This window comes from Cimex lectularius, unplaced genomic scaffold, assembly GCF_000648675.2.
Source record: "Cimex lectularius strain Harlan isolate CLEC.00 unplaced genomic scaffold, Clec_2.1 scaffold2, whole genome shotgun sequence".
Lineage (NCBI taxonomy): Eukaryota > Metazoa > Arthropoda > Insecta > Hemiptera > Cimicidae > Cimex > Cimex lectularius.
In genome coordinates, this window is record NW_019394219.1 from 2,845,386 (window position 1) to 2,870,564 (window position 25,179).

Genomic DNA, 25,179 nt, shown 5'->3' on the forward strand with positions numbered 1-25,179 from the left:
GAGTGTGTTTATGTTAAAAACTGTATACTTTGGGGTGAAATGACCTTGTGTCGATAGCCCCTTGAGCCTAACTTTGATGGTGTTATTGGTAAGAGCAAGGTCCACCGTCCAAAAAGTTGAGAAATTCATTGTTAAATAGTGAGGCTTTTAGCTAAGTTCTTGATTTCTTGGTAAAATTGCTCATCTCAAGCATTCAATCTGATATGCTGTTGAAGCTCCTTTCATACATCTTTTAATAATAAAATCTACATTCGAAACCAAACAATCCACGTCATCAACATTCCATTTGTATTACATACGTACATTATTAAGTCCCGATAGAAAAACTTCCAAAAAACTTTAACTTCACCCAATCTATTTGTCCAACAACTTTATTGTCCCGACATTCTTAGAAATCCCACAAGCTGTTTGGTTGTCTCAAAGTGAGACCACTGCTGGACGACTTCTTTTGTCATGTGTGTCCATAATCTCATCTGCTTGTTGCGACTACAAATCACAGTTGTAAAAATCATTATAAAAAAATTTTTAAAAAAAATTGTTCATAGTCTTGAAATAAATAATTTATTTAATAATAAATATTAAATTTAGGAAGAATTGAAATTTTAAACAAATTCGCTACAACAAAATAAATTCAGTGGAAATAAAATATAAAACAATCAAATTAGGCAATTTTGAATATTTTTTATTATCACAATAAGTTACTAAAGATGTAAATAAACCAGCAGAATCTCTAAAAACTCTCATGTACATAATAATATAACATCAATTTTTAGGAAAAAGAACACTTTGTATTTCAGATGTTTTTAGATTTAAAACAATATTTAAATACATTGAACAGTTCTATCCACAACTTATCTTACACAATAAACAATTTAATTTCATAATTATTTACAAATTTACAATATTAGCTAACAAAATGTGCTCAACTTGCATATTATTATAAACAATTTAAAAAATACTTTTTTTTATTGTATGAATACATAAAAAAAACCGAAATAATGGACAACTAAACATTCTAGTACATTAAATGGTTTAGACAATACTAATAAAATTGTAACATTTCTAAAGTACAGTATTACATAAACTAAGTACAAAAAATATGTGCCAGAAATATATAACACATATGATCTTTTATATACAGTTACAGAAATTAAGTAGGTTTTTCCTAACCGTAACCAAATTTAACAAGGCGAGTATAATAATTTAAACAAAATTGTTTAAAATAATTCTCAAACTTTCATTTTTAATTTAAATTTTCATTCTAATAAATAAATCTTTTAAAAAAATTAAAAACAGTCAATTTGAATTTTTTTCTAAACAGATAAGAACATTTATAAATTATAAATGGTAAAAGAAGTAAGGTTTAAAGTGCAAAATTGACAGAGAACAGTGGATAAAGTTTTCAGTCTGTAAACTTGGTTTTATACAAGTGACTCTTTTTGTCAAAATTTCAGTCTCGTCGACTTTTTCAAAAGTTGTCGCTTTCGAACTTCTTCCTGACTCGGTTGAGGTACAGGGGCCCGTGATCGACTCAACTTTCGTCTCCATAATAAGACAAGTACGATAACCAACAACAACACAACAACGGCTCCAATTATACTGATGATCCAGCGTGAGGTTGCAATTTGCTGATATGCAAGTTGGCACGATGAGAACGCTTCATTTACAAGTGAACTTGTATTTGTGAAACACTCAGTTTCATCTAAAAATAAAAAACAAAGAGTCTATTATATTATTGTATTAAATTAAATTGCTTCAATGGTACAAATAATCAAAGAAATTCAATATATTTGTGCCAATTTTAGTTTCAATTCAAAATTAATTATTGCCAAATACTCAATTTAGAGTAGGAATTTCAAACTATAATATGTGAAAGTGTGCGTGTGCATGTGCACATGTGTGAGAGAGTGAATGGTGAAAAAGAACTAATAATACTACAAATGAATTCACTTACTTGCTACTGAACAATTCAGCAAGGGAATCATATAAATTGAATTGTTTATAGCCCAAGAGTGTACACGAACACATTCACATGATGAAGTGTATTTTGAATTGAGAAGAGAGGTCGGAATCTCAAGAGTTTCAAGATGACAGAAGGCTGCAAGTTGTTCCACAAAAAGGCTTTCGATTGCGTTCCCAGTAAGATTGATTTGCAGCAGTTGTGGCAGAATCCCGAGGTAAGGCAAGGAATTCAGTTCACAATTCGCCAATGAAACATACTGAAAATTAAACAAAAAATTAATAATTAAATAAAAATAAATGTTAAACAAATAGTATTCGACGAATTGAAGTTTTACCTCAAGTGACACAGCATTTTGAAGAGGTACTGTCTGTAAAGGGTTTTCAGACAGATACAACCTTCTTAAAGAAGTAGGCAATAATGGTGGTAAATCCCGAATAGCGTTTAATGTGAGATCTAGAGCCTCGAGATCCTGCAGCGGGGAAAATGCACCTGCCTCGATGGAAGTAATAGCGTTATCTGATAAGTACAAGAATTTAAGAGATGTCAAATGCACAAAGCTGTCATTTTTCAATTTTCTTATCCTATTTGTAGAAGCATCGAGCACCTGCAAAATAATGTAAATTATGTTTTCACAGTACATAGTAAATAAGATCAAAGGTTTGAGTACATTTAAGAAAGGAAATAATATTTTAAAAAAAGGCTTACTACACCAACAAAACATTAACCAGTTGAGCAATATTATGAGATGATCAACCTGTAGTTTGATTGTCTAGGCTAAGCAGATCGGGATGAAACACTGCTTGACTTTTTTTGACTTGCAAAATTCTATATATTTATGGTCATGCAGTAGCCAAGTGATTGTTAGTCAGGCATATTTGTCATGATAGCAGTCTCTGCTTTTGAATTTCGGCAGAGCCCTTTGATTTTTATTTGAGAAAAATTTGGAAAAAAGTATTTATAGTTGTTCCTAGGGATGTTGGTGGTCACAACAGTTAAGGAGTTGAGACGACGCTCATCACTATGAAGTAAAGGTCCCCCGTACCCAACTGCCCTGAGTTCAAACCCAACATATATACGAATGGACTATTTTTTCTTCAAAAATACTGTCCATATAACCTCATAATTAAAATACTCTAATTAAAAAACAAAAAAAGTTTTATAAGCTGGAGGAAGACAAAGCAATTCTCCCATACATTGTTTTCATTTGAAACAGGAAATATTGAGGTTATTTTGTTTTAACGGCTGAACATAAAATCCCGCAATGCATTTTGCCAAACAATAAATGGATCATCAGACACGGGTAAAGGATTTAAATGTGAGAGTTCTTGTTAAGTTTTTTTTGTTAAATTATGAAATTGTTTATTCAATGAGTTATTTTTATGTTCTGAGATCTCTAGCCAGGTCGTTAGATTTCTAACAAATTTGTGGGATTTTTTAATTAAATTGTGAGATTTCTTATTATACAATGAGTTCTTTTTAAGTTGTGAGATTTCTAACAATTTTATTCTATTTTTATTTTCTATTCTATTCTAACACTGAGATTTCTTGTTAAATTATGATATTTCTGATTTACAATATTTTTTGAACAAATCTTTGCCAGAAATAATAGTTTCATCTACTTTCAGCTGATCCTGATTACATATCTCTATAGCGATAGAAAACGATAATTTCTTCTACTTTTGAATTATTCCTCCTGTTCAAAATATGGAAATTTTTTCGAAAGTCTTTTTTTTTCTAATTTCCTAAAAAATTTATCAAATTCGACTACTTTCAACTGATCCCAATCACATATCTCTACAGCGATGGAAAACAATTTCTTGTACTTTTGACCTATCGAATTATTCCTCCTGTTCAAAATATGGACATTTTTCTTCTACTTTCCTAGAAAACTTGTCAAACTCAGCCGTTCTTTCTTCTTTGTTATTTCTTCTACTTTCAGTTGACCCCGATCAAATAACTCTATAGTGACGGAAAACTTAATGTTATTTTCTTGGTAAATTGTGAGATTTCTGAACAAGTTCGATATTTCTCCTAAGTTGTGATATTTCTTATTAATTTCTTTAAATAAGGACATATATCTTTTAATCTCATACATTCTTACATTGTTACTGACAACTTTTTAAATGGTGTGAAAATAACCACTTATTAAACTTATTTTAGCAACTTATTAAAAGGATATCAGTTGTATAATATCTGCTAAAATCAAATATTTTTCCAAGTTATTGAAATTACTATATAAATTTTTATTACATTTAATTTTAGTTACAAACTTGGCATTATTCACCATGATTAATATCAAATATACTTATAGTTTTTTTTAAATTTATTTTTAGCTGGTTTATTTACTTATAATATAATGTATTTCGTATATTTTTTGGAGTTTTCTAGCTGTTTATTGTCGACTGATGAGGTTTATTAAAATAACATTCACTGATTAACATTTTTATTCTTGGCCTTTTTCAGGCTTTACTGTTGCTCCTCAGCAAACTATATTATAAACAATCAAATAACATGATATATAAATAATTGATTATAATATGACAAAATCATTTACTTTATACAAACTCTTAAAAAAACGTTGTAAAACAACTGAAACGGTACATTTCATGTTAATCTTTGCATAAGGACCAATGCTTATTAAAAGTAATGCTAATTTATATAGTAATTTTAATAATTTGGGAAAAAAATGATAGCAGATATAATAAAACAGATTACTTTTTTTTAATCAGATGCAAACACTCTGGAATATTTCCAAACCATATAAAAAGAATTTCTTAATATGTTATGTGATTTCTTGTTAAATTGTGATTCTTCCTTTTAAACTGTGAGATTTATTTTACATAGTGAGATGAATTATAGTGTGACATTCAACAGGAAGTTGGACGTTAAGCCCTCCTGTATGGCAGGAACTACTTTACTTTTTTAAACTTTATAAACAAGTTTGGGCCTAGTTCATACTGCTGGAAAATTTGGATATACACGATTGGAATAATATCTCAAACTTTATAGTTTGTGAGGTTTAAAGAATAAAAAAATTGTATACTTGTTAATAATTATAATTCTATGTAGAACAATTTTTCTGTTCGAGCATTGTGAGATTTTGATTGATCTGATTTTCACTAACTGAAGTTAAAGGGCCGAAACATGCGTGAAAGACTAAAGCAGAAAAGAAATCAGGCCAGGATGATCAGAGATGACCAATCTATTTATATTTCATAATATGCATAATTTATTAAATACAGTTATTAATATATTTTAATGAAGTCACAATAGCTCAAGTAGTTAGAGCAGTGGTAAATTGAGACGAAGGTCGTGGATTTGAATCCCACTCGTGATGCTAACTTTTTCATCTCTACCAAAAAAATTATATAAAAAGAGAAATTAAAATAGTCAATTATGACTTCTAAGCAAATATCGATTAATATATTTTAATATTAAAGCTTGTATTGAAGTTTAAAACCTTGTGACTGTTTTATATTTATGTGAAACTAGGGTTTTTATGTATTTAACACCAAATTCTTTTTTTAATTAAACGAACATCCATTATCTACATTCGAATTCTATGAGAGTTTCTAATTTATAAAGTTGTACTGGCCTCCCCTCGGGTCCGCCTAGGCTCGCTGTTATCCCGATATTCAGTTCGAGTTTGAACGGTACAACGGATAGATGGCGAGCCTGTGCTTCCAGAGAGTTCAAGACCCTTTTTTCCCCCCAAAAATACTGCCTTCCTCGGATCGGCTATCAAATTTGTTTTCTGCGGTAGTGGTTTTAATTCATGCCTGTTGCGCAAAAACCGAACCCATTTCTAAAATTGTGACTACAAATTTATATTAGAAATTTATCTGGATGTTCTGTACTCTGGCCTATCCTCAGAAAAGTAAATCAGCGATATTGTAAATTTTCAGGGTTGAAAAATGTAAGCATAAGGCATGTATGCATAAGGCATGGAATGTTTTATCATTCAACTACTAAAAAATACTATATCCTGGTCCTAAAGTTTTTTAAGAATAAATTATATTAGATTATTTAAATACACTTCTCATTCGCCATTTTTAAAAGACAAGGAAGTCAAAGTTTTTTTTCGTTTAAACTTAACAAAACTTTCAAATTTTCATATTGATCACAGTCATTACCAGTGAGAGGGAAAGAAAAAAAATTGGCGATAGGCGAGACAAAATAGAAAGTAAAGAAAGAGCGAGAAATTGAGATAAGGGCGTTGACCTGAATGGCATATTCTGGGACAAGCGAAAGAATCGTTGAAAACGTTTTATTTCCCTTCACTACCTGAGAAGGGATGACCGGTTCTAGTTGGGAGCTGAGGGTGGATTTCCATCTGCAAAGTGAAATTAATCCTGAGGTATTCTTTTCCGTCCGTACCGACTCTGAAAGATTTCGATTTGACCTGTTTCAGGCCCATTCGTACGACATTGCACGTTCGACCTGAATTCCCCGGATGGTCTACCACATAGAACCCACTTGGAAAGATAATTTTTCAAAATTTTGACCTCCGCTTATATCAAAATCCTTAAGGCCAGAGAGATCGCTGTGTATGACACACGGACTTCTCAGAAAGGCATGATATCATATCCGAAAGATTTGGCCATTTCTTGAACTCAAACTGTATTTTGTTATTTATCGTGATACTCACTTCAATGTCACTCGTTAAGTAAGGTATGCTGACTAATTTAAGATCACTGCAGTCTGCGCTTTTCATCCTCCTCGTTAATTTTTTGGTGCATTTTGCCTGGACAGGGTTGGCTGCCGAGTCGGTCGTGTGCATCATAATCAGAGGGATGAGGGATAAACCTATAAAAAAAAATTAAAAACTTATGAGTCATTGACATTGACAAACCTCCAGCATTCCAGGAGAATCAACAGAAAAGAAGCTGGTTTATCTAGCTCGTTTTGGTTGAAAAGCATCAAATAAACAATATTATACTTTTAAAAAATGTATCTATACATAGATAGAAATAAATATTTTACAACTTTGTGCACATAATGAAACATATTTATAAAAATATATACAACATGGAATTAAATCCGTCTATCGTCGGAGATCATTGTGAATTGTCACACATAATTGTAAATTAAAAATTAAAATTAGAACTCTGGGTGAACATGCAATAATTGTAGAATATATTTTAAAAAAAAGTAAATGCACAGAAAAAGAATGAGGCCATCCAGATCATAATTTTTTCTATGATTGTAGTATTTAATGAAGTAAAGGTGTATACGAAATTAAAAATTAAATTCCTGGACTAAATGGAATCTATACTTCCAGGAGTGGCAAGCATATCGTAGGGTCTGATCCATTCAACAGTTCAATGATTTGGACTCTTCAAGGAGTGAATGACCCGAGGTGTAAAAAGACGAATCTCTCTTAAAATCGAACACTCAGCTAGGAAGTGAAGAACTGTCTCAATTGACTGCGAGTTGCAAAGTGAATCTATATATATAGTTTATTTTTATTTAGTCCGTGTTCATGACGGGTATTGTCAGAGGATATTTTCAAATTGTTTATGTTTTGTGAAGACTGTGGGCGTGATCGCAAGCGGAAGAGGTGTACACAACGGTGGAATGGCTATTTCCGCCGGGGTTGATTAAGTCCGTTCCAGAGCAAACCACCCACTTCCATTGATAAATTCATATTTGTAGCTGGGCTCGATGAGCAGATTTCATACATGTTGCACCGAAAACCGAACTCATATTGCTTGATTGTCTGTGATTTTAAATGTGGGAGTCCGAGGGGAAGAGAAAATACAGAACAAAAGAACAACGAAAACAGAGAGCAAAAGAGTGGGGCAAAAGAGAGAGGAAGCAAAAAGGAGGTAAAAGAGACGGGGCGCAAAGGAAGGAGTTAAAATAGGGGAAAAAGATATCGCAAAAAAGAGAGAGTGAGATAGTAGTAAAACGTAAAGAGAAAGGAAAAGCAAAAGAGAGAGAGAGAGAGAGAGAGAGAGAGAGAGAGAGAGAGAGAGAGAGAGAGAGAAAAAGAGAACAACGAAAAGAGGGAGTGTGATAGTGGGAAAAAGAGAAAGAAAGAGGAAGGAAATAGCAAAAGGGAGGGAGAGGGAGAAAACGTGCGAGTGACATAAAGTTAGAGGCAGAAAGAAAAATAACATGAAAACCGGGAACATCTAACGACAAAAATGAGAGAGAGAGAGAGAGAGAGAGATTTTGAGTAAGAAAAGAGCCAGAGAGTAGGAGTGAGAGAAAGAAGCATTTTCTGCATAAACAGAAAGAAGATGAGCGACAAACCGAGCAAGGAAGAGAGAAAAAAGGAGGCACAAAGATTATGAAAGACAGAAAATGCCAGACAGAGAGTGAAAGAATTTGAACGTCAGGGATAGAAAGAATGTGTAACAGGGTGAGAAGGAATGTCAAAGAGAAAGAAGAGAAAGAGAGAGAGAATGAGAAAGTCAAAGAGAGAAAGAATGTGAAATTCAAAGAGGAACGTCAAAGAGAGAAAGAATGTGTAAGATAGAGAGAAAGAATGTGAAAAACAGTGATAAAAAAGTAAAACAGAGAGTTAAAGAATGTGAAAGACTGACAGAAAAATATGCAAAACAGAAATAGAAAAAATGTGAAAGATAGAGAGAGAAAGAATGTGAAAGACAGTGATACAAAAAGTGAAACACAGAGAGTTAAAGAATGTGAAAGACTGAGAGAAAAATATGAAAAATAGAAATAGGAAAAATGTTAAAGATAGAGAGGGAAAGAATGTGAAAGAAAGTGATAAAAAAAGTGAAACACAGAGAGTTAAAGAATGTGAGAGACTGAGAGGAAAATATGAAAATAGAGATAGAAAAAATTTGAAAGACACTGATAAGAAAAAGTGAAACACTGAGAGTTAAAGAATGTGAAAGACTGAGAGGAAAATATGAAAAATAGAGATAGACAAAATGTGAAAGACAGTGATAAGAAAAAGTGAAACACAGAGAGTTAAAGAATGTGAAAGACCTAGAGGAAAATATGAAAAACAGAGATAGATGAAATGTGAAAGGTAGAGAAAGAATGTGAAAAGCAGTGAGAGAAAGTATGAAAGATGTGAAGCAGAGGAGAGGGTTCAAATTCTTTATTTGCACTGTTTTTAAAATGGACCTTTAAAAATGTTCAAATAAATGTAATTTCCCTGCTTGAAGAGCCTGCATCAATAGCAATGATTGATCAATTTTAAAAATAATTTAAACAAATTTAACATGCATCTTTTTCATGTTGTCTCTTTCAGGATAGCTGGTTGTCCGTTAGAGATGAGTACAAGTCCGTTTTTCTACCTTTGTTTTATGTACTTCAAAACGTAGTTGATTCGAAAACGCTTTCTAAGACAGTTCGAAGTAGGGGATTGTACTGTGAAGTCAAGAAAGTCAACTGATACATTTACACATTGAAAGTGAAAGGTGTTTCTTTTTTTCTGGCAAGTCAGGAGTAATCTTTTGAGTTACGACTGATAACTTCTTTGGCAGTATTGCTGTTAATTAATTCTAGATGTAGGTTTGTTGCCCTTCAGCATAAACTTCAAGATCTCCAGGTTTTGTCCGTCGATTTCGTTTACTGTATAACTAACTGCAGCTATAAGAAAAAAACAATTGATGTTCTAGACCTAGTAATCATTAGCAGATGTGATCATGTGTTATCAACCTTGTAGCTAAGAATGGTAAACTCGATGCCAAACATTTGAAATCGAGGCCATATTATACGAACTTTTATTACATTTGATGATTGTAACAGTAATTTCAATTATTTAATTACGCTCCTGGTATCGAGACTTGCGTACTAACTTTATTTTAAATATGCCTTAAGATTAGATACGTCAATACAAATGCTTAATGTTTAAAAAATATAAAGACGTTTATATCAAAGTCCTCAAGAGGAAAAAAGTACACGAAGATCTATTAACCTACATGAACCTAGTTGTGCTTAGTTTGACTTCGTCGAAAAAAATCCTTCCCAAACCAAAAGAAAATTAAAGAAAGTTTGCTTATAACTTATATGAAATGGGCAAAAACAAACCTAATCTTAGTGAACTATCGTCAAAAATAATACACCTATTGTACTGTAGCATGACCTATTGTAGTATGATTATCAGATAATCTATTAAAAAAAACCTAGATAGATTGAAAACGATAATGAAATAACAATAGAATTTTCTGTTAAATCATGTTTCTATAAAATAAATGATGAACAGGAATCTTTTAGCAGCGTTGCCGATTCACGCAAGTTATTTCCACCGCTAAGCAATTTTCTCCAGTATCTTAAAAGCGTCACGTTTAAAGTAAATTGCGCCTAAACAACAGAAAGAAGAATGCAGAAAAGCGTATTAAAAAAGGAAATCTCTGATGAGTTTAAAAAAAGAAACTTTTATCGTGCAGTTTTAATCTCCAAGATTTACAAAAGTTTTCATAATTCCTTCAATTCGCGTTTTATGACTTGCGAGGCCCCCCCTTGAGGTCGAAGTGTCGCAGCTGTCTCAGGCTACAGAAATATCCTCAGGCCACTACAGCAAAAAGAGACCGTGCATTGTGAAATTTCTAACAAATTTGTGGGATTTCTTGTTAAATTGTGATTTTTTTGTTAGATTGTAAGATTTCTTATTAAGTATTGAGATTTCTTGTTAAGTTGTGAGAGCTCTTGCTAAAAATTGAGATATTTCTTATTTATTTGTAGATTATAAAAAATAAGTCTGCGAGTAAGAACCGTCTTTTACAAAACTTGAAAAAATGTATTTATTGTTAAATTGTGATATTTCTGAAAAAGTTATGGGATTTCTTGTAAAATTATAATGTTTCTTAATAATTGTGATATTTTTTGTTGAATTGTAAGATTTCTTATTAAGTTTTGAGATTTCTTATTAAGTTGTGAGAGTTCTTGTTAAATTGTGATATTTCTTATTTACTTGTAGATTATAAAAATAAACCTGCGAGTAAGAACCGTCCTTTTTTACAAAACTTGAAAAAATATAGTATTCATTGTAAAATTGTGATATTTCTTAGAAAGTTATGAACAAATTTCTTGTTAAATTGTAATATTTCTTAAGAATTATGAGGTTTTTTGTTGCATAGTGACATTTCTTGTTAAATCGAGAGATGCTCGCCAAACTGTATCTTGAGAGCTTTCTTGACAAAACCGTGTATTTTCTTGTTAATGCGTGAGATTTCTTACTCTGTGAGGTTTCGTTATTTTGTGAGATTCCTAGACATATATTTTCTTCTGTTATGTTCTGTTCTTGTTGTACTATGAGATATCTACCGAGAAACCTCACAATTTCTTTCATAAAGTTTTTCTCGTGAAATGAACAACTGATCATTAACTATGAACTTCTCTATTTACGAAGATTAGGATGCCAAACAAAAACCGAAACTGTCCTGACCTATGAGCCTATTGAATGATGTCACGTTCCATTCTTGTCCAATTTGTCTCCCTCCAAACTCCCCTTAATTTTTTTAAACCCGATATTTGTAAGCCATTCTGTAGAAATTTTAGTCACTTTTCTATTCATAACTATAAAATTTTCATACGAAAATTAGCGCGAAAGTGCCAATAATTAATCCAAGATGATACATTGTTCGACTGAAGTTTCACTTTTTGTACAATTAGTGTCAAATCCGTTATGAAACTTCAACTCAGCGTTTCTATTTTCTATTTATTTTTATAGCTCTAGATATCCGTTTTAAGAGGAAAGTCGAAGGCGCCGTTTTTATTATTTAACAATCGGTTTAATTAGAGCAAAACCTTGGGCACAAAATAAAAAAAATACTAGGTGGTCCAAATGAAATTGAAAAATGGCAGGAAGTTATCAATATTAATCGGACAATGCCGTGGGGATAAATCAAAGTGAACAAAAACAAAACAATAGAATAAACAATTGACAAGTAAAACATTGTAAAAAGAAAAAGGTTCAATTCGATTTTCTCTTCGCCTATAACAGTGGAAACCGACTCTCACCTTGACAGGGGAAAATTGGGGTTATTTCCAAAAATCGGGTAACTTTCTCTTCCCCAAAGAGCTTTTCAAGAGTTGTCCTAGAAAATCAATCTGACTTAACTTGCTTAACGCCATATCGAACTTCCTATTCTCATGTTTTGATCCACAATTTGTTACCATATGGGGCTTCGTTCTTGAACATTTATATATTTTCTACACTGGTGTTGGACTATAGCGGAAATATGTACAATAGACAAATCAGTAAGAATAGGCCAGACTCGTATGATTAGACACATCTAGCAGAAATCACAAAATTTGTCCAGATAAATCATTAATAGTATTTCTTCTGTTCAACCTGAAAAATAACAACGTCAAAAAATTCTTATTGCGACGAATTGACTGTTGGTCCGGACGTTTCAACCCAGAGTACTTCGACTTAACGGTCGACCTTCTTCGGTTTAAGATGCTGGACAAGTCGAGCGTATAAACCGATTACTCTCGGATTATAAGCTACATCTTAGCAAAATTTGTTGGATGGAATATCGGGTCGTTATTATACAGCAGTCAAATTCTGCAAAAATCTCTTACAAAAGACTTTTATATTTTTATAATTTGGATAACTGAGGAAAAATGATGATTTCTGAAAAATCCTATCAACAGGTGACATCAAGGCAAACAGGCTTGGCAAGTCGTTTGACGTTTGTCAAGACCGGTTCGCAAAGAAAATAATTTGCTTGACGAACTGAACTTCGAGCTTGTTCCAGATTCACTAAGGCGTTTATTATTTAAAATAATAAAATTTAAAGCAACAGCGCAGTAATCTATGCCAATCTGTTAATAATCATAAAAGGAACGATATGATAAGGAGTGTTTTTCCCCGAAACCAAAGGAGTATCTGTCATAATATGCTGATTAAAGAAAGTTGCTTAATTATGATTTGAGATGAACTGTTGGATGTTTTTGCGCGTAAATGAGCTGTAACACGGTTAGTCCGAAACCTGCGAAAATGCAGACTTTATTAAGAAAAAGATCTCCGAAAGCCGATTGCCTGGGAGGGCAATGCGGAACATTATTATCAATGAATCAGGGATGTGAAAATTCCTCAGAGTACAGGTGTCTTATTTACCTTTCAGTCTAATATTAATTATTGAAAAACGTTTTTGATACAATAAAAACATAGTGGACGTGCGCAAGACATAAATCTTCCAGCTAATAATTAATGAATGACATCTATCTCCAATAGACTCTTGAAAATCTATGATCTTATTCAGGATGCCACTCAAGTGAAGAGCATTCAAGGGTCCTTAGACATCCTGTGCTATTTTGATCTTTCGGCTTGATTTGACGGCCAATTATAAACACGACCCTTGCTTAACTCATTTGCAACACGACATTTGCTGTCCACCCTCCACCCTTAATAAATGAGGGGGATCTGCAGCTGCTACCAGTATTAACAAAATTCAAAACACGCGAAAAACCTAGTTAGGCGAACATTGATTGCATCCTGCATTTCCAGTATAAAAAAGTCTTAAAATGTAATTTTTTATTAAATGTTAGATTTTTTTTATTTGGGCCTCACAGTTATTATTAAATTAAGCCTAGAACGACAAGGAAGCGCCTTCTTCAACTTCCTTTTACAAACGTTTAACACGATATTATCACAGATTAAATCAGTTAAGGCCCAGCCCATTAAAAGTAGCTAGATCATTTTTTTTCAACGAATAGAGCAAAACAGGACAACTTTTTAAAATAACCAAGCGATGAAATGAACTAAATGAAAATGTAATTTTTCAGCAAGGCAGAAACTTCAAGAATGCTTGAATTGAAGTACAAAATATATTAAACAAAAGTCAAAATGGGAGGAACTGACATCCTTGGCTCAGAAATCCTATTGCTTAAAAGGATGTGAGTGCTGTTTGTGAAACTTCCAAGGTGATATCTGGAAAGACAAGTTCCATACTCTGGAAAGGTCGATCAAGGATGCCCGTTTAACGATTGTGTAACTCATTTGACTAGAAATATTTTCTCTAGTATATTTTTCTTTGTGGAAATAGTACGACTAATATTGAAAAACTAGTCAATGTTTACTATTCGCTTTTGTCTGATTTGCTTTGAACTAGATTCTGAGACCTGAATACACAAGTTTACAAACTGCAAAGGTAATGGAGTGCTATATTTATATTTAGCTCCACCTATCCTAAAACAGAACACTGCCCCGCTCATTTCCTGTACATGATTAAAAGAACAGATTTTCGTTTATTTTATATTTGACAACGGCCTTGGTACAAAAGGTAGATCCGTAAAAATAGGTAAGAATCTGAACATTGCAATTTTCTCAAAATTAGTAGCCGCAGGGGGAAGGGAAGAAGTTCTTATCGTACAGGAAGGCTTTACGTGCCACTGCACATTCTTGTCTAGTGTCGCATACGAAGGGGTCAACAATCTGTACAATTACTTTTCAAATTACGAGTCCAAATCATAAGTGAAAATTCGTAAGGCGACCATTGGAATCGAACAACAGGACCCCCTGACGAATTAGAGAACCTGAAGCCCTTACAACCGCGCGCGCGCGTGCGTGTGTGTGTGTGTGTGTGTGTGTGAGAGAGAGAGAGAAAGAAAGAGAGAGAGAGAGAGAGAGAGAGAGAGAGAGAGAGAGAGAGACTATTAAATAAAGGAAGACAAAAAGTACGAGTAAGAAAAGGAATATTAGAGACAGATCGAGCAAGAAAAAAAGAATCCTTTTTAAAAAGATAGTTCCTACCCACAGTAAGTTGTTTTGCAACGATCCGGATTTCAAGCCTTTTAGCTCATCATCAGGTTGTAGAAGTCCTTCAACCTGATGATGAGCTAAAAGGCTCGAAATCCGGACGTTGCAAAACAACTTACTGTGAGTAGGAACTATCTTTTTAAAAAGGATTGAACACCACACTCACTCCATCATTTATCATTTCTAGAAAAAAAGAATGTAACAAGAAAATAAAATTAAGAGAGAAAACAAGTGAAAGATTTGACGGAGAGAAAAGTAAGACAGAGTAGGTATTAAGGTTTTAAGCATGCACTACTTCGTTATTTTGAAATTTTGACCATTCTTTCCCTTATGCTCTCACTGATGATAGCGCGAAGCCGAACTTAACCGGCGAGGTTTAACATCTTGATTTGGACTTTTTATTGTTCTTCTGAACGCCTCCCTTCAACAAAATAGCATCATTTAGCTTGATAATATTCTTGTAAATCGAGGAAATTTTTATTAGTTGCGATAGTTTCTTAATTACTTCTGCTTACGATGAATTATCCAAGAAGTACGTACTTCATTGTCTATTATGGTTCAAATACCCATCCAGATCTGGATCTACTGAGTAGGATATTTTTGCTCTTTTCACAATTTGAAATTAAAGTCGATAATTTTCTGGGAAGTCTTCAAAAGAAAATCTGTACAGAAAGTAGTCACGTGTACTCTTTCAAATGTCAGACTGTCCTAGGTAAAGCCTGCTTTAGATAAGTTATCTATTGTCTATTTAACGGGTCTCGTTTTTCTCTAAACTACTCTTTTTGTGATTTCGATTCGTATCCGTTTTTATATGAATATTCCTTTACATTATTTTCCACGTTACTCCTGGTTATAATTAATTTATTTATGCATAACTCCAACAGAGCGAATCTACAAGAAGAGTAACAAAAAAAGCACATAATAACAAAAAGAAAACAATAAAGAAAACACATGGCTTAAGGATTCCTGGCTTGTATACGTCTTTATTTAACTTTTATTTCATCAATGCAAGGGATCATGAAATACATATATTTCATTGGAATAATGTTTCAGCAATCTCATTATCTTCAATGGAGTTCAGTCCATATTTTGTTCTGAAATGTGGGACAAAGAACAATTTATGGTTCCTTAATGGTCGGATACATAATGATAAATCCAATTTTCGTATATCAAGGGCCCCATTCCACAATTTCCAACCCCAAATGAGATCTGACTCTAGACCAAGCCAGTGCAATCTTTCCAATTCAGATCTGCAAGACCAAATCTGAAGGCCATTATAATGGTTTTGCTTTCCTTTGTACTTTTTCTAATTCGACGACACTTGCATATTCCAGATGGGCACGAAGGATTAATATAATATTTTAACTACCAAGGCATTTTTAAAATCTCCAGAAAACCTAGTAATAAAACCAAGATGGCGTAGAGCATTACCTCGAATTTGCTTGATATGGTCACTGAAATCGTGAAAACTACACCAAGGTCGGAGATAGCGTCAACCTCTTCCAATCTCGGCCCATCAACGAAATCAAAAGTCACGAGGAAAGGTATTTTTAGTAAATTCAATTACCTTTTATTTGTTACTGTTCAAAGGAAGACGATTCTGCTCACACTGATTAACTAAGCAGACCGATTCCCCCTGGTAAACTGACACAATCGTGAGCTGAAGACACGGAGTTAAAAAATTTTCATATCTTCGCCAGTAAAGAAAACTTACCATCTTTTAATATTCCACATCATTGAAATAAACAAGAAATAATACGAGCCTGGATTGAGAACCCTGTCGTACACCAGAAAATGTTGCAATCTTATCAGACTGAGTTATTAATGAGAACAGAGAAAGAGCGACCAGATAGAAATGATTCCATGAAGGATAACAAAAGATACTCCAAAGATTTTCAACTTAAACAGAAATATCAACTCGATCGAAAACCTTAGGCAAATCTGTTTATACAGCGTGAACACTATTTCGATACTCAAGGAAATTAACAATTAAATAAAATCATAATAATGGAATAAATTGGCATTAGTGGATCTACCCCTTAAGGAACCATGCTGATTGCTGTTAACATATGATCGAAAAACCACGTTTAGGGCATCAGCAAGAATAGAAAAATGTTTCTTCCTACACTGTGCTCAGTTGCCAAAGCTTAACACCCTAGGCGGTTTTCAGCACAGTAGATAAAACGAGATAGATCCCAAAAATAAATGAATTTTGTGAATTCAAACTCCTTCATAGGATAAATGTTCTTATCGACTAATTTATTCCAAAAAGGGTTATCAATTTTAAACAAAATAACAATTTGTTTAATCAACTAATTGCTGAAATTATAATAAATTAAAATAACAAATCTACTTTTCCCTCGAGAAATGGTTCGAATTTCTTTTTAAATATTTAAAAAGTTGAATTTAAATATTCTGGAACTAAATATTTATATAATTGCGTTTTGTCATTTCGCTATTTGGCTGACGGAAGATGATTCAATGTTTCTTTTTGTCCGATACAATCGACGTTGGTCATGTTCGATAGTGCATTCATGGCAAAACAATTTTTCCGGCTGTTGTATCTTTGGCGAGATGTGATTATCATTGTTGAAAATCCAATTATAACGGATCGAATACGTAGAGGAATCTATTTTGGACTTAGAAATAACTTTCGACTGTAAGCTCTGTTTCTGTACATTTCAACAAGAAAAACAGATAAGGACATTGCCAGAAGCGGATACTTGTTTGATAAACACATCCCATTAAAACAAATGTTTTATTCAGCTCAAGTGACAAAATGAACATACTAAATATATTTTCAAATTGAAAAGATTTAACGGATGTAGGAAAATTCCATAATCCTTATTCAATCAATAATAAAAATTGATTTTATCATTTATCCTAAATATATTGATATCAATACATCAATAAGTTTGGCTCTGAGCAGTTTTCGATTTTCAACAGCCACCATATTTCAAAGAGCAAAAAAAAAACAATAATCCTTTTAAAATTGTCCAGATTTATAACTAAATTGGAATTCTTTTTGTCGAACAGTACTAACAGAAAGTCTACGTGGTGAAGAATATTGTAGGAGGATCATGAAGTGTCGCGGACACATCGTTTCCACTTTTTTACCCCGGCCGGAACCGCATTTAAACATTCCCCCCACCGTGACTGAGCTCCTTGGGATCCCCACGTGGTACTACGGTTTTAGGGCCTACCTAATGTCTCAATGTCTTAACAAAAAAAAGTTTTAAACCTCAAATAAAGGAAAAAGAACAAATTAAGTTAATCAATTCGAGAGCGAGACAGATACAGATAGATAAATATAGATAGATAGATAGATAGATAGATAGATAGATAGATAGATAGAGAGAGAGAGAGAGAGAGAGAGAGAGAGAGAGAGAGAGAGAGTGAGGAATGGAGGGAGAAGAAGGGAGAGGGAGAGAGAAAGAGATATAGATAGATAGAGATAGAAAGAGAGAGAGGGAGATAGAGATATAGAGGGAGAGGGTGAGGGATGGAGGGAGAAGAAGAGAGAGGGAGAGAGAAAGAGATATAGATAGATAGATAGATAGAGAGAGAGAGAGAGAGGGAGAGAGAGATAGAAACGGAGAGGGTGAGGGATGGAGGGAAAAGAAGGGAGAGGGAGAGAGAAAGAGATAGAGAGAGAGGGAGATAGAGATATAGAGGGAGAGGGTGAGGGATGGAGGGAGAAGAAGGGAGAGGGAGAGAGAAAGAGATATAAATAGATAGATAGAGAGAGAGGGAGACAGAGATAGAAACGGAGAGGGTGAGGGATGGAGGGAGAAGAAGGGAGAGGGAGAGAGAAAGAGAGATATAGATAGAGAGGGAGAGGGAGAGGGAGAGGGAGAGAGAGAGAGAGAGTGAGTGAGTGAGTGAGTGAGTGAGAGAGAGAGAGAAAAAAAAAGAAAAAGAAAGAAAACAAAAGCAAATTCAAAGTTAATCAATGCTATGTGACCATGAACAAAACGCATTCATAACAAGACTTTCAGCCCAAGTGATTTAAGAGATGTGATAGATATGAAATACCAAAGAATATAAGATAACAACCACCTACATCTAATAACAATGAAAGAATGGAATGAGAATAGGAGAAAAAGAGATCACAGAAAAGAGAGAGTGAGATCGTTGTAAAACTGGAAGAGTAAGGAAGCAAAAAGCAAAAGAAAGAGAGAGAGAGAGAGAGTGAGTGAGAGAGATAGAGCGAGAGAAAGAGGAGCTCTGTCGGACCTCCAGCTGGTGCATCTATGGTTGTAGGGCTTACCTAATATCTCAATGTCTTGACAAAAAAAGTTTTAAACCTCAGATAAAGGTTAAAAAAAGCAAATTCAAAGTTAATCAATGCCAAGCGACCATGACGTATTCATAACAAGAATTTTACCCAAAATGATAAGAGGTATGAAATATAGATACGAAATACCAAAAAAATAAAGATAAACATCAACATCTAATAATAATGCTAGAAAATTTTTGTTTGCCCTTTCTCAGCAAAAAAATCACCGATGCTCATAATCAACGACATTATGCAAAATTTGCTCTAATGCTGGGACGAGTCCATCATGCATAAAAAAATTGAGAAGGTAGACGTCTTCTTCAGGAAAGCATGCTGGATTGAAAGATATCAACAATCCTGCAAAATTAAATGAATTAATACTAAGATAATAAAAGTAATATATGCAGGGCCAGGATATTTTATTGATTATTTAAAACTGATAATAGAGGAGATCCAATTTTTCTGATTATAAATGTCTATACATTTTTTTTTTAAAGATTCACTTAAAAAATTATATTTTTAACCTTTACCAAAATTGTTAATTATTTAGCCAGATAATAAAGAAATCAGGGACTTAAATTAAGTTCCAGGGGCTTTTCTGTTCAATTTTGACTTTTGTCAGTAGATCATGGCTGCCGAATTTCATCAGATTCTGACCAGTTGACTAGACCTTACGGTAGATTGGTTTAAGCAGGCCCGCATCAATTAGATAAAGTTCACGCCCTGGTAGGGGACTTGTAACAACCAAAGTCAAAATAATTTTGATGCAAGATCAGATCCTAAGCGTGCTTTCTTGCTGTCAAAAGCTAAAGAATATATGTCTAAGTGGACTCTGACGAAGTCTTACACTGCTTTTTTTTTAAGATTTTTTTAAAACCTTGGTAATAATCAACAGAATCCTGCCGTGTTTCATAAAAACACGTTTATCAAATGGCGAACCATTCAAGATAATTTATTTAATGGGTACTAATGCGAGTCTCTTTAATGACTTTAAATGCCAAATCGCATAAAACTTCGAATTAAACCGATTCAAAGTATGTTTTTAACGACATATCATAAAAATTTCAAAATGCTGGAAAAAAACTACCTCGGCGCCAACCAGAAGTATACTGCTAAAAATTAAAACATCCATGAAAGATAAATAAAAACAAGAGGTTTAGACTATGAAAGTGTTTATTAGCGTGAATAGTAGTGTTCACCTTGATTCAACGGTAAGCCACCGTTTGGCCAATGTTGACGGAGGGTTGTCGAGTCTTCAGGTCGACAGGGGTGAAGAAAGGTCCAACCCTCCACCTACACCTTGGGAAGTTTTCCTCCTGTCGGTTACGCCTTCCTGGGAATTTTTCCCGTCAATAAATTACAAATGTGTCGGAACTCAAAACGGCCTGGCCATCGCAAAACTCTAACCACGCCACTTAGAAACGACGAAGATAAAAGCGTGGAATACGCAAAACGAAAATAAGAGTAAAAAAGGCGTTAGGCAATCAGAGACAAGATAAAATGAACAGGGAGAGCGATGAACCCGATGCCACTTTGAAAAAAAAAATGTTTTTACAACAAGCGTAGTTAATACGATATTATCACAAACAAGTGAATTGAAATCCAAGTATATTAATTTATTATTTAATTTATATATAAGTTTGCCAACAAGAACGCCACCATTGGACCATAAGAGCATATTTGGTCACTAGTTGCACATTTAATAAAGCATCCAACTTTAAAGCAGTTTCTTCTACTATAATTTTATTAACAAAGATCGTCACCAGGTACGGCAGAATGATGACCAAAAGCCACACAGACCAAAAGGTGATTTTTTTCTTCTTTCTGACTTTCTGCTTCACATATTTTCATTCTTCCACTCTACGCCTTTCATGATCTCTGTCTCACGTTCTTTATTTCTTTCTCTTCCTTGTATGTTCTGTCGGTCTCATTCTTTCTCTTTCTGCTTCTAACATTCTTTCATTCAATCCAACATTTTCTCTTTCCTTTTTACTCTCTCGCTACTATTTTGCTATCTATTTTCTTGTTCACTTATTTCTCTCTCTCCCTCACTCACTTTTTCCCATTATCTCACTCTCTCTTTTCGCTGTTGTCTTTTTCCCTTTCTCGCTCTCTCTCTCTCTCTCTCTCTCTCTCTCTCTCTCTCTCTCTCGCTCGCTCGCTCGCTCGCTCTCTCTATCAATCTATCTTTCTCTCTCTATCTGTGCATTTTCTGTCTTTCACGTTCTTTCTCCCTCTCACCTTCACTCTCAGTCTCTATCTCTCTATCTATCTCTCTCTCTCTCTCACTCTCTCACTCTCTCTCTCTCTCTCACTCTCATTCAAATATAATAAATAAAAATACAGAATGTTAACTCAACTTTACAAAGATCATACCAGTCACGGAGCAATAACAGCACAAATGCCAAAATGTAGAACATAGCTATATATTATTTGTAAAATTATACTAATTTATAATAATTTATCTGTACACATAAAATCAAAATAAAACTATATCAAGTTTCAAAAAGAACTTGAAAAATCACTATGTTAAAAAAATAAATAATTTTTAAGTTACATTAACTCAAATGTTTGAAAAAAAAAATTGTACTGTTACATAAAAATTGTTTGATTTTCTGATAATACTTACATTAGTTTAAAAAAGTAAAATTTGTATATACTTTGAAACTGTTTCATTTTTCTGACGTTGTTAAACACGTAGAAAAACTCAATGTATAGCCATTATATTGTTTTTTAAAAAACTTTAATTTTGTAATAATAGGTTTTGTAATAGTAATTGTGTTATAGCATAAAATAATGATAATGTATTTTCTCGTTCGTGACCTAAATTTGCGACATTTTTAAATAAAACAATATTCATTCATACGTGCTATCATTTTCTCTCTATAATTTTCTTTCTTTATTTCTCTTATTCTCTCTCAAATTTATTTCGTGCTCCTTTGTCTCGGTGTGTCTGTTTCTTCCTTTGGCGAGAAAAACTCTTGTTAACTCTCGTTGTCCTGTTTCATCTTTATAATTCTCTGATATTCGCTGATATACGCCACAAATTTATCCCCCGATCAAACATAAACCAATTTTATAATAACAGTTTCTGTGATGGGCTTAAAAATAACTAAATAATAAAATTCAGTGTTCCTGCATCGTGCTCATTAGTCTAGGTACAGTTCCTCCTTGTTTAGATAACTAAATCATGAGATTTCCCAGCGCGATTTTATTGTTTAAACACGAACTTATTCAGCTCAACATCTCTAAGTTGATGTTCTACAACCGTGACTGAGTACACCCATCAAAAGAAAGCAATCGTCCCAAAATGAGAATCTTATAAAGAAAAGAAATTGTATGGACACATGAGGAATCCAAGTAGTGAAATTGTTTCCTTTCAACTGCAAACCTCTATAGATAATATGTCTAACTTTAGACCATAATTCATTGTACATTAGCACAAATGAAACCCAAAATGAGATATATTCTGCAAGGATTTTCATAACCTTAGGATCATTCGTTATTTACTTCACTGTTAATTTGGGAACCGGGTCATTCGTAAAAACACTCCAAAGATAACAACTGAAATAAACATGTAAACCGGGATTTTAAACAGCACACTCGATGGAATTAATTAGATAAGATATGATTTGACGGAGTAATTAAATCAACCAACATAAAATGAATATAATATAGTGTTAAACACGGTTATATTCGTTTTGTGACGATATATTGAATGCATTCGAATTGTTCCTCATGAAGTCTTTCTCAAGACCATTCGTCTTAAGTTCTTTCGTACATTTCTATTACACTTTAGCGTTATGAAGTTTACAAGATTTCACAACAGCTGCGGTTTTTTATTATTTTTTTTTTTTTTTAAATCAAGTATTGAAGAATTTATATACTGGGTAAATCTGATAGTTAGCAGCATCGATGCAGACCCGGACTTGCACCGCCTGAGGCTATTTGCAACGTCATAAGAAATTCCTTTTTCCCTTATCTTATGATCTCAATGCGCTGTCATGAACTTTATACTGCTTCGTTCGCTGAAATAGAAGCAGATAAATTTTGCCTCAACTCCGAAATCAAATAATTTATACTTCGAATCAGAGTAGTGTATTTTTATTTTTGTTTTGTAAGCAACTGGAACTTTTATTTTAAACCTTTTCAAAATTGTTTACAAAAATAACAACAACAAAAAAAGATTATTAGTTGTTAGTTTTTTTTAATGCGTAATAAAAATCAAGAGGTTTAGTGCAAAACCCAACTCATTTTTTGAAAAAACCTTTACCAAAAGAAATCAGAACAAAAGAATTAGCCTGATTTTCTTCAGTTCGTGTCTATTGTGCACAAAGTACGAATTTTAAACTGGACATCAATCATTACAGTGACATTTCAGTCACTCGTTGCTGATTGACATTTGTGCACTTTTGTACAAGGCCCGAGTACGTGTCCAGTATGCATATATGCCCAACATAATGGCGACGTTATTTCTCTCCAAATGAATAGAGAGTTGAAATGCCATCACAAGTTCCCTTTGAGCACAGGAACTTCTTCGGTATCCACATTCGGAGAAAACATGGCGTCTTCCAATGAATATATTTATTAGAAAGAAAATATGATTTATGGGTGTAGGGTTGTACTCTTTAACATTTAGCAATTGCAAAAAACACAATGCAATATACACTATGTCAAAAACAAGCATGAAAGTTACACAACGAAAAATAACAATTAGCGATCAAACAATAAGTTTAGAGTCTACGCAACACCTAGTAAATCTGATCTTTATTATGATGATGCTCCCAGCATAATTCCCATAACTGTTCCTAACGGATGATGTACAAATTAACACTTGTTGGTTCCTAATTGACACGATGCCGAACTGGCTCAGTTCCTAGCTTACTTATGTAATGGACCAATTGATTGATGGTGGTTCTTATTTGACTTTCGATGATACACCGATAGACTCATGATGGCACCTAAAATTCATACGATGATAATTGATTCATGGTAATTCTTAATCACCAATTGAATCATTACAGTTTTTAACTGACGAATGATACTGCAACAATTGACTCGTGGTGGCTCCTAATTGATCTTTGATGATGCACCAATTGATTGATAATAGTTCCTAACGGATGATGTACTGACTAACTATGTTGGTTCCTAACTGCCACTATGACGCGCCATCTCTGTACCTGCTTACTTATGCACCAATTGACCTATGGTGGTTCCTAACTGACTTTTGATGATGTACCAATTGACATATGATGGTTTCATATTGAAGTATTGTGATGGACCTATTGACTTATGATGGTTCCTAACTGACTTATGATGGTACACCAATTGACTTAACTTATGATGATGCTTCAATTAACTAATGACGATTTCTTACTGACGTATGATGATGGGCCAATTGACTCATACTGGTTTCTAAATTACTAATGATGGTCCCCAACAAACTATCTAAATCATAGTCGTCCTCGACAGTCACTGATGATATCCTCCCACCTAATGTACCTATCAGCATGGTGTGCATTTTCTCGTCTTTCTGTCTCCCGATCTCTCTCTCTCTCTCTCTCTCTCTCTCTCTCTCTCTCTATATATATATATATATATATATATATATATGTCCTTTGATTTGTAGCTGCTGCTAGTTTCTTCTGGTTTCTTGCTATGTTTTTGAGTGTGCAGCTACATATCAACAGATTTTCTCACCAGAATGTAGACAAAACAAGGCCCTGAAGATGACCCGAATAAAGGTCGAAACGTCGGCAAAAAAATGAAAAATGTGTATTCCTAAACTCCCACATTCTTGACCGCTCCTTACGACTTCAACAAATTATCAAACATGTCAATAAGACATAACATAAATATTATTACATATTCATCTAAGTGCATACATCTTAAAGTATGCTTCTTATAATAAAAGGTTTTTAATTACCCTATTTTGACATTAAGCCGGAAATTACAACTGGTGGTATTATTTTACGAACAAATCAGTTCAAATAAATTGCGTTTCCATAATTCGACGCTGAAAATTTAGTGATTATTATGAATAATGGAATTCAGTAGAAAATTGTTTACAACGTTGGAAATCGTGATAAGGAAGGAGTTTTACCATTTACAATTGGGGGTTTTATAAGGCAATGAAATTTATAAGAATAAAACCACAGTTAAGAATAAACATAAGAAGAAAAGATACAAAGAAATAGCAATTTCATCATTTTTGAAGATAACCAAAACGTTATCTGAACCAATCTCCTT

At 33.5% G+C, this 25,179-nt stretch overlaps 1 protein-coding gene across 2 annotated transcripts in view; it reads right to left on the minus strand.

The window, feature by feature from the left end:
• Positions 1 to 661: 661 nt before the first annotated feature.
• The window catches only part of LOC106663456 (biglycan), a 30,915-nt gene continuing 6,397 nt past the window's right edge, over positions 662 to 25,179 (minus strand). The window contains exons 1-5 of one of the 2 annotated variants that reach the window (XM_024230257.1): positions 20,130 to 20,335; positions 6,612 to 6,769; positions 2,298 to 2,567; positions 1,955 to 2,219; positions 662 to 1,702 (exon numbers count right to left, since the gene is read on the minus strand). In XM_024230257.1, coding sequence (XP_024086025.1) covers positions 1,443 to 1,702; positions 1,955 to 2,219; positions 2,298 to 2,567; positions 6,612 to 6,746 — 930 coding nt within the window. In that variant the 5' untranslated portion in view covers positions 6,747 to 6,769; positions 20,130 to 20,335 and the 3' untranslated portion in view covers positions 662 to 1,442. Of the gene's footprint in view, positions 1,703 to 1,954; positions 2,220 to 2,297; positions 2,568 to 6,611; positions 6,770 to 20,129; positions 20,336 to 25,179 lie in introns of those variants that run through there. The other variant, XM_014388308.2, reaches the window with a different exon arrangement.